The 10,558-nt window shown below is 37.0% G+C and overlaps 1 protein-coding gene across 1 annotated transcript; it reads left to right on the forward strand.

The window, feature by feature from the left end:
- The first annotated feature begins 1,912 nt into the window (after positions 1–1,912).
- On the forward strand, positions 1,913–8,228 carry LOC134224580 (uncharacterized). Its single transcript, XM_062703991.1, has 4 exons — positions 1,913–1,987; positions 6,672–7,214; positions 7,273–7,580; positions 7,652–8,228. Exons 1-4 carry the CDS (start codon positions 1,930–1,932, stop codon positions 8,132–8,134), a joined length of 1,392 nt encoding a protein of 463 aa, XP_062559975.1. The 5' UTR covers positions 1,913–1,929; the 3' UTR covers positions 8,135–8,228.
- The last annotated feature ends 2,330 nt before the right edge of the window (positions 8,229–10,558 follow it).

Here is a 10,558-nt window from a genome sequence, read left to right on the forward strand (position 1 = left end):
AATTAGTTCTTGGAATTTGTTTTGTGATTTCCTAGACGTGAATTTTAATATAATTTCGAACCGTTTGAAGTTTTCATCAAAATTCGTAACAGTTTCTGAGATATTAAGAGTTGAAACATTTTTCGTTTTTGGCCCAATCTTACCCCTTAGGCCCAATGTCACCCCGAACGACGGTACCTTATTTGGAAGAAAGGTTTTTTGATTATTGATCACTATGCAATTTATTCTATTTTATTATTCCTAATCATTAATCATTAATCATATGGATCGTTAATCATTAATCATACACATATTGTGCCAACATTTATTCACGATCGGTAATCGTTAACCATTCTCCAAATGTCTTATTCGTCAATCACAATCGTTAATCATTGTCAAAAATTAATTTAATCGTTAATCATAATCATTAATCATTGCCAAATATGAATAAATCATTAATCATAATCTTCAATCATAAAGTTGAAGGATTTAATCATAACAAATTTAATCATTCACTGGAAGCTTTAATCATTAATTTCGTAGTTCTGGTTCCTTATCTGGCAAATCCCATTGTTTTCTTATGGGATTGGCCAAATTGGAGCTACTAGTGCGACAACTGGTGCAAAGGACGTCAAAAATTAACCAAAATCGATGTTTACAATTATGCTTTGCTTGTTTTGGATCAAAAATGTTATCGTATCATATGAATATGCTTTATCGATATGAACTTGGTTTGCGGTGATTTCTCGCTTAACTTTTCAAAAGGACCTAAGTAACATTTTTGTCATGAATTAATTTGAATACTGCAATCAATAGCTTTCATGTTGTTCTGTTGATTGCGCTATTCAAATTAATTCATGAAAAAAATGTTACTTAGGTCCTTTTGAAAAGTTAAGCGAGATTTGGTTGACCATTTGGCATAAAAAGCACTAGTGCGACTGGTACATCTAGCCTATAGGTAGGCAATTACCATTTAACCTTAGACGCTCAATCGCCATGGGAAGTTGAGTAGTTTTATCTAGTTTTAAATACTGGAGTCCGAAAATATTTCTACATGGTTAAGGAAGGGTCAAAATCTCACTGCAGGTGGATTATTCTGTTTTTAAAAAAGGGCATTTATCAGCTATCATTTGACAATAGTTTGAAAATCGAAACAGTAGCTCATAAGTGATTTAGAAAAATTGAATATTTGATCTCGAAATTCGTCCCACTAATGGCGAAAAAAAAAAACTAATCTATTAAACAATGCAAAAATCGAAGAAAACGTGCATTAATTTCACATGGAAATACTGTAGGTATTTTAATAACCCTCAGATTCTTTGACCGCAGTTATTCCCAATGAGGTGAATCGAAAATAGGCCTTTTGAGATCCTGTAACGTATTGCAATTGATTTTTTCTTCGAATATCAAGGAGTTTGCACAATCAAAAAGTTGAAAAGGACATATTTGCCTATAGAAAACTGCATTATGCTTCAATAAATTGTTTCGGGTTGATTTAATAAGATGCGGTGTGTCGTATGCGCAGTATATGTTATTTTTCTCATAAGATATCCACGGTCGACTATCGGTTACCGCTTATAATCTTGCACACCGATCGGTTAGTGCCATCAGCAGTGTCGTACATCTTCGAAGCGATAAAATGAAAATGAATTTCCACGGTGTTCATCACACATTAGTCGACGATGCTTTCGTGCAGTCAATTCATTCTATAAAAATGATTCCAATATGAACTACTTCTTGTCAAAGGTGAATACTTCAGACGTCATTCAAGAATTCATTTTCTTTGTAACGCTTTCAATTGAATCGAAATTCAATTTCAAACGACAGCGGAAACGAGGCAAGAGTAGGTTCATCGAAGCTAGGTTTAATTTCAATCAAACGAATCGAGTATTCTTCAAGTGAACAAGTGTTTCCTCCAGATCGCGGTGTGGCTTAATTCTTGTTCAACAAATGGAATCTTCGGCGGGGCCATCTTCGAGTTCTTCGGTAGCTGCTGTGGCACCGAAAGGTGAGAAACGGCGCAGTGGAGGAACTACACTAGCCGAAAAATCCTTGAAATTCATATTAATTGACGGGGAGAAAGCCATATGCAACATCGATTCCGGTAGTGCATGCACGTATATTCAACGTAAACTCGACATTAATAACTTTGTGCGGCACTTTCGGACTCGTCATTCCGAAAAAGCTGATGCTGAGGGTATGGCTAAAGAAGGAGATCCGGCCGTTAGGAAACCGCGGCTTATTGCAAAGCGTCCGGTAGCTATTGATAAGCGCCTACTAGTGGAAGTGGCAATTAAGGTGAGTTACGGCGGCGTCCAAAAATGGCAGGCACAATGGCCGTGCTATCCCTCACCTCGCGTTTTTGCTCGCACAAATGTAAATATTTAGGCGGTTAGCACATCTGTGAACCATTTTTTCGTGTATGCTGCAAGTGAGCAAAGGTGAAAAACTACTTTCCGCTTTTGCCTGTCGTTTACTTTTCGAGTTATGTGCCCTTTAAAGCGCTAGGTCGATTTTTAATTGGACTTTAACGCGATTCACCTTAAGCTAGTTTCTTTCCATAACCTCCCAGTATCATGTTTTGAGTGGGAAGGTATGCGTCAGCTGTTTGAGCCTCTTTTGACTGCAGTAGGCATGTCAATGGATACACGCATCATAAAGGGGCATGTAACAACGGCTGCAGGACTTATCAAAAACGTAATTGCTGAAGAAATGAGAGGAATGTTGGTATCGCTAAAAATTGATTCTGCATCTCGTTTCAATCGACATGTTCTTGCCGTATTGGCTCGATATGCAACTGATGGAGTGATTGTATCTCGAACGCTGGGTTAGTATGTCAAAAACTGTCTATGGAGCCGTACACATATTACGTAAGCACTTATGGGGGGAGGGGGGGTCGTCCAATATCTTACGCTCCATATAAATAAAAAATCATTTGTATGAAAAAAATCTTACATGGGGGGAGGGGTGGTCGAAAAACCCAGAAAAATTGCTTACGTAATATGTGTACGACCCCTATCTATTTTATCTTCTTCTTCTTCTTCTTTTTCTATATCTATTTATTTTTATGTTCGTATGTACATATGTATGTTGCTAATTATTCCCGAAGCGCTTAAGCAACTTTTACCAAATTTGGTACAGATATTTCTCATGTTAAGTGGACAAATATTTATTGTGGGTGAAAGAGTCACAGGGAAAAGAGGGTAGGGGGAGAGATATTGTTTAGAAAACGAACAATTCCTTGTAACTTTTAATCTCCTGAATCGTAAGTTAACGCATGAGATTTGGAATAAACAGAAAAAGGAAATATGTTGGAAGAAGACAGTGGGCTGAACAAAAATGAAAAAAAATAAGGCAAAGAAGAAGCTAAGTTAAGGAAAAAGGAACAAGTAAACAAATTAAGGAAAAAAGATGAAGTAAAAAGGCCAAGGGCAAATGGAAGAAGAAAGAAAAAACCCTGATTTATTCACCTAGCGGTGTTGGTATCTTGCGTCATTTCTATAGGAAACAATGGAACAGGATTCCCCGTCGAATGAAACTTGTTGCGTTACGTTAAGGATAAATGGCTAAAAATTGAATATTTTTTGCGCAGTATAGTATAGCCTTCACGTATTTAGTATACGAGAAAAGCAAAAAGGAAAGATTAAAAGATTGAGCAAGAAAGAAGATGAAAGAAGGAAGAAAAAAGCAGAAAGAAGGAAGAACAAGAAGAAATGGAGCAATACAATGAAAAAAACGAAGAAAAAAAGAATCATAAAAAGCAGAAAGGAGATAGAAGGTAGTAGACAAGAGAAGAAGAAAAAGGAAGATGGAAGATGAAAGAAAGGAATGAAGAAGAAGGAAGGAAAATAAAGAAGAAAGGAAAATGTAACAAAGAAAGCATATGTAATGATCAGTTCGGAATTGCATTTTCAGACATATAATGTAAACGGCATTCGGTCTAACACCAAAGTCAAACTTGGTACAGCCCTCATTTTAGGAATTTCAAAATATGTTTTCTGATAGAAATTTTAAATTTTCTGTAGAAGTTCTGCAGAAAGAATTTCATGTAAAGATAAATCAAATTAATCGCCTGTACAAATAACAGGTTTTTTCGACGAGTGGAAACTTTAGTGGGAAATCTTTATTTATATTATAATTATTATTATATTATATTTTATATTATAACTATTTTTTATATTATAATTAAGGTAAAAATTTACCCTTAAATTTTGGATAATTCTCGTGTAAATTAAAGAGAATTTCCAACCGAAAATCAAGGGAATTTCATGTAGAACAAAAAGATAGTTTTAAAATAAGAAAAACTTCCGTGAAAATTCTGAAGAAAGAATTTTCTGTTAAGAATCAGAATAAACAGAGAAGAAATACAGCAATATTGCCAGTGGAATTTCAACAAATTTCTCGAAACTTCATTTGTTTTTTTTTCGAGCGAGCGGAAAGTAGTGCCGTCAGTATCATGCCGATAGTATCGCCGCCGTCAGTATCATGCCGATAATAATTGAATAACTACATACGACGAACATATTCTAAATATTCTCATTTCTGAAATATGATATGATTTTCCGATATTCGATATTTCCATTCCAATATATCGTCGATATCGTTACTTTGATTCGATTATTATATCGGATCATATATCGATATTTTGAAGTATCGGAACGTCCCCAGGTCTGATCGAATGGTTTCTGAATATCGATCTATCTTTCAATCAATCTGTTTATCGATGTGTGTTGGAAGCTTCAGCAAGGGACATTTTAATTACATAATTTTCTTTTCAATCACGCGAAAGAAAGAAAGTTCCTCCAGGAGTTTCTCCGGAAGTTTCTCCAGGAATTCCTCCAGAAGCTCCCTCTGGAAGTTCCTCCAGAAATTCCTCTGGAAGTTCCTTCAGAAATTCTTCTGGAAGTTCCTCCAGGAATTCCTTTGAAAGTTCTTCCAGGAATTCCTCCAGGAGTTCCTACGGAAGTTCCTCCAGGAATTGCTACGGAAATTCGTCTAGGAATTCCGCCGGAAGTTCCTCCAGGAATTCCTCAGCAAAATTCTTCCAGGAACTCATCCGGAAGCTCCTTCAGGAACTTCTCCGGAGGTTTCTCCAGGAATTTTCCCAAAAGTTTCTGCAGGAATTATCCAAAAGTATTTCTGCAGGAATTCTCCCTAGAGTTCCTCCAGGTATTCCTCCAGGAATTCCTCCGGAAGTTCCTCCAGGAATTCCTCCGGAAGTTCCTCCAGGAATTCCTCCGGAAGTTCCTCCAGGAATTCCTCCGGAAGTTCCTCCAGGAATTCCTCCGGAAGTTCCTCCACGAATTCCTCCGGAAGTTCCTCCACGAATTCCTCCGGAAGTTCCTCCACGAATTCCTCCGGAAGTTCCTTCAGGAATTCCTCCGAAAGTTCCTCCAGGAATTCCTCCGGAAGTTCCTCCAGGAATTCCCCGGAAGTTCCTCAAGGAATTCCCCGGAAGTTCCTCCAGGAATTCCCCGGAAGTTCCTCCAGGAATTCCCTCGGAAGTTCCTCCAGGAATTCCCCCGGAAGTTCCTCCAGGAATTCCTCCGGAAGTTCCTCCAGGAATTCCTCCGGAAGTTCCTCCAGGAATCTCTCTGGAAGTTCCTCCAGGAATTCTTCTGGAATTTCCTCTAGAAGTTCCTCCAAGAATTACTCCGAAATTCCTCCAGTAAGTCCTCTAAGAATTTCTCAAGGATTTCCTTCAGGAATTCGTCCGAAAGTTCTTCCAAGAATTCTTCCAGAACCTCCTCCAGGAGTTCTTCCAGGAATTCCTTCGGAAGTGCCTATATAAATGCTTCATGATGTTTGCTTTGCTAAATAATTATTCATAGAATTTCTCTCTGGAGTTACTCTAAAAAACTCTTCCAAGAACACTTCATAAATTACTTCGCAAACTCTATAGAAATTAATGCGAGGACTCTAAAGATATTTCTTCTTAATTCCGAAATTCACATGGAATTTCACTAAATCCACCTCCTGGAATTTTATCCGGAAAATTGTCCAGGAATTCTTGAAAAGCTCCTTATGAAAATTAAATTGCGAAATCTAGGTCTAGAAAATGTTACTCGACCTGCTCTGGGAATTCTTCAAGAAATTTCTTCCAAAGATTATCCCGGAAAGTCGTTTACAAATAAATTATTCTGGAAATAAGTTCTCTGGAAATTTGTTTAGGAATTTTTCCGAAAAAAATTCCAAGAACTCCTTCACAAATTCCTCTAGGAATCTCCCCGGAAATTTTCACGGAACTTCTTCAGATTTCGCCCAGAAAACCTTACAGGATGTTTCCGAAAAATTCGTTTGAGAACTCCTGCGAAATATCATATGGAAAATTATCCGAAAATTCTCTCGCTGTTTCTCTAGCAATTCAAGAATTATCTAAAAAAAACTACTAGGATATCCGCGATATTTTCCTTTAACAACTCAGAAATATCTCCAAATCGTCAACGGCGCACATGTCTAGTTTTGTAACAGTATACTGCACACAGTATACAGTATACAGGTACATATACAAGGTATACTATAAAGCGTGACAGAGAGAGCGTCTAGAAATCTCAAAAAGTTTTGGACGTCATACTTGAATCGCCCCAAAGCTGGGTACATTGGTACATAAGTACCCCTCCCCTTTCTATCACTATCTTTTTTCCAACTTTACGCATTCACCCCGTCACACTATAATGTTCAATTCTATACAGGTGTACTCGAAGTGAAAGAAAGACAAACCGCGAGTTTCTTGAAATCTCAGATAATGGCAGTCATACAGAGCTACGGACTGTCCATTGATCAAATATTCTCCGTTACATGTGATAACGGAGCTAACATGCTGGGTGCCGTACGTCAATTGAAAAAGGAGTTGGAATTCTCCTACCTCACCGATGATGCTTCGGACGAAGAAGACAGCCTAACAGATGTAGAGTTCGTAGAAGGACAAGAATCGTTGACAACTGCTTTAAGCGATAAACTGCAAGAGAGTCTTAACTTGGTTCGTTGTGCAGTTCATACATTGCAATTGGCTATCCTTGATGTAGTTAGTAAATCGAATGACGATGTAAAAAAATTGACATTGGTTGCAAAGAAATGCCGCTCGGTGAAATATGATAAATTATTTGAGTTACATGGTGCTCGTTACCCTCCAATTTGGGGGCAGACACGTTGGGGAGGCATCTACGAAATGATCAGCAAGTTCCTTGAACAACGACCATTCTTCGAGAAGCTGGCAGAACAGTCTCAGGAACTAGGTAACATTGTTTTAATATTTTTTATTCTGTTCGACCCCGCAATGATTGTAATTTTCAGACTTGACCGACAGCTGGCAGTTCGCAGAAAACTACGAACAAGCATTTAAACCATTGTTTTTGTTGACGAAGGACATGCAAGCAGAGCACGTTTCGCTATCCGACTTTTATCTCCAATGGCTCATTGCCACCAGAAAGGTTGAAATGACCAAACCTAATCCATTCGCATCCGAGCTAGTAGCTAGTATGAGTAAACGCCTGAGCAATTTGAAGCAATCAAGAGCGTTCAAAATGGCACTCTATCTCGATCCACGCCTGAACTACGCGGGCTCTTCATTGTTCAATAATGAAGAGAAAGCGGAGATACAGGTAGTTCCTTTGCTTGTTTTCTCATTTCCACTCTCACAATTAAAATTACACATATATTGCAAAAATTTCAGGGTTACATCATCGAGACATTAAATCGAATCCAAGAGCTCCGAAAAACTGATGCTAATGCTCCCCAGAACATGCCTGCATCTATTTCCATGGACGATGAGGCAGATGAGTTTATAACCGAGCTGTTTGGCACATCGACGATTGAATCAACTGGAAATGATGGAGGGTTCCTTCAGCAACTCAAGGCTGTAGAGGTTGAGCCGCGGCGAAGCGTTAGTTTCGATGTATGGAAGTTTTGGGTCGATCGGCGGCCAACCCACCCCCAACTCAGTGCTGTAGCCTCCGTTGTACTAGCTACACCGTCAAACCAGGTATCGGTTGAACGGGGTTTCAGCGCCTTGGGTCTGATACTAACAAATTCACGTTCAACCCTTGGAGAAGATACGCTCCAAAACCTTATGATGGTAAAACTTAACAGACAGCTGTTTAGCACCGTTTCTCCCAAGTTAGTAAACTCGACCGAAGAGGCCAACGGAAAATGTTAAACTCCTCAGTCTCACATTTTGTTGTTATTTCGAAGAAGCTTCATGCTCCAGCTTCTACATCGCATTTTAATGTATAAAACTTATTTTATTTTTCGGCAATAATGAATTTGCTGAATAGAATTAATTTGGAATTCCCTGATCATCCTGTCATCCATCCATTTGTCGTGACTATGGCTAGAAATCTTAAAATCTAAAAATCCAAGAAATCTAAAAATCTAAAAAAAAAATATTAAAAATCTAAAAAATCTAAAAATCTTAAAATCTTAAAATTTAAAAATTTAAAAATTTGAAGATCCAAAAATCTAAAAGAATTAAAAAAATAAATACTAAAAACACTAAAAATCTTAAAAAAATAAATATAAAAATTTAAACATCCAAAAATCTTAAAATTATAAAATCTTTAAATATAAAAATCTATGAATATTAAAATCTGGTTACCATTCCATATACATCGTCTTGAAACAAAAGCATTAAATTGATCAAAAAGTAAGTGTAAGTGTCAATAAAATCATGATTACTTTCGATAAAATTGATGAATCGACGAAAAAGTGGAGCAAGTGACAAGACTTTCAACATGCACTATCATTTTAATAAAATTCTGCTATGGAAATAATGTCCCACATAAGCATCATGTTATAAATACACTGTCCTATATTTCTCTATATTTATCGTTTCATTTTTGTTCAAAAGAAATTCACGTGATGCTACAGAATTGTCAGGTTAACCCGCGTAGTCGTAACAATCCTGCATTTATTTTTACGTAAACTTTTTGCATTGCTAGTTAAAAATTCCGCTTGTAGTTATCAATACACTGGATTCTGTTTTTACACGATTTACATTTTCTCAATTTGCCACTCATCCTGAATGTTTAACGCACATAAAATATCATGTGATTTTTCTTTGATTTATTCTGAATTTTTTGAAACATGTTTCGAAGAGTTTGGTGATAAATTGAAGTCACACGATCGAAAATACGAGCGTAAAAAAAATCGTGTAAAAACAAAATCCTGTGTATGTGCTTCGCAGTAATACCGCAACCACCCACAATAAGTCTATATTGTAGAGATTGTAGATCTTTAGTAATCATAGATTTCCCGTGAGTATTCCGATCTTCGATAGAAGCACCACACAATACATAAGATTTAATATGCAACCTCCACAGGAACTGACGAGAACTTCGGAAAGTTCTACAGCTAAAGTGGGAATCAAACTCATACTCTACATAGCACAGTTCGTTTGAATGCCTGTCGATACTATCTATACGGCTTAGTTCATAGTAAGCCAACAATGATTCTCTGCAATATTCCATAATTCGATTTCAGTGGTAGAACATTTACTCATGAAGGAAGTAATCCAACAGTATGTACTGCTATTATAGCGCCGTTGTTGTGTATTTATTTTACGAATTGATTAACAAATTGGCTTAAACACTTCATAAATACAAAAAAAACTCCGCATGGGGAGTATACTGCAGCATAGTGGATAAATTTCATCACAGAGTTAAGGTGTCCCCTCCCCATCTTCTTGCTATGAACTCACTTGGACCAGAAATGCATTAAGCAACCAATGAACATTTTGTAAATTCTGTAATTTATTTCTGTTCATCTAAACATTAAGTTATTGTTGTCATAATAGACCAAGCATCGCGTAAACAAGTTCCATAATAATGGTCTCATCTCATCATTGGGAATCCGAGCTATGTCCAGAGATGCCTTGTGTCATGCCCGATCTGTAGTCAATCACTTATTCCCGGAAATAGAGCAACGTCTTGACACATCCCATTTTATCTGCGCGTCTTAAACTTATAGCGTGATTCCTGGATTCCTGACAACAGACGCCTGTGTCGTAGCATTTTGAGGAAGTTCTCTTTTCTGAAACCATCGTGTGACGACATGATGTTGTTTTAGCCGGATTTCACAAGGCGAACCTGTTTGGACCATAAGTTCAAAATAAATTACACAAATCCTTGAAAATTCACCGAAATCGCTGATTTGTCCGTAATATCCTACTTACACTTTATTATTTAAATCCGAATGATATCCAAAATTAAGAGCCGATTTTTTCAGAAACACATCTAACTGATGCAAGTTTTTGTTTTGTTTTGCTGATCTTGACAGCAACGCCCAAAGTTCATTCTGAGCAACAGTGTTGCGGAGCGATTTGAAATTGTCTCATTAAATAATAAACTATTAATTTTCTTGAAAAAACGAACAATATTTTTTCATTTTTTTCTTTTTCTTGTAGCCTATTTAGATTACGCCGTTAATGATAATGAATATCATTAATAAAGAATATCTTGATTCCAATCCCCATACATATATAGTTTCCTTTCTCCACTTTAACATGATATGTATTATGATAAATGGCGTAATCTGAATAGGCTATTAGAATATGAAGAAATGAAACCGTTTCAAAATTTACACT

The sequence above is a fragment of the Armigeres subalbatus genome, chromosome 3 (assembly GCF_024139115.2).
Source record: "Armigeres subalbatus isolate Guangzhou_Male chromosome 3, GZ_Asu_2, whole genome shotgun sequence".
NCBI lineage: Eukaryota > Metazoa > Arthropoda > Insecta > Diptera > Culicidae > Armigeres > Armigeres subalbatus.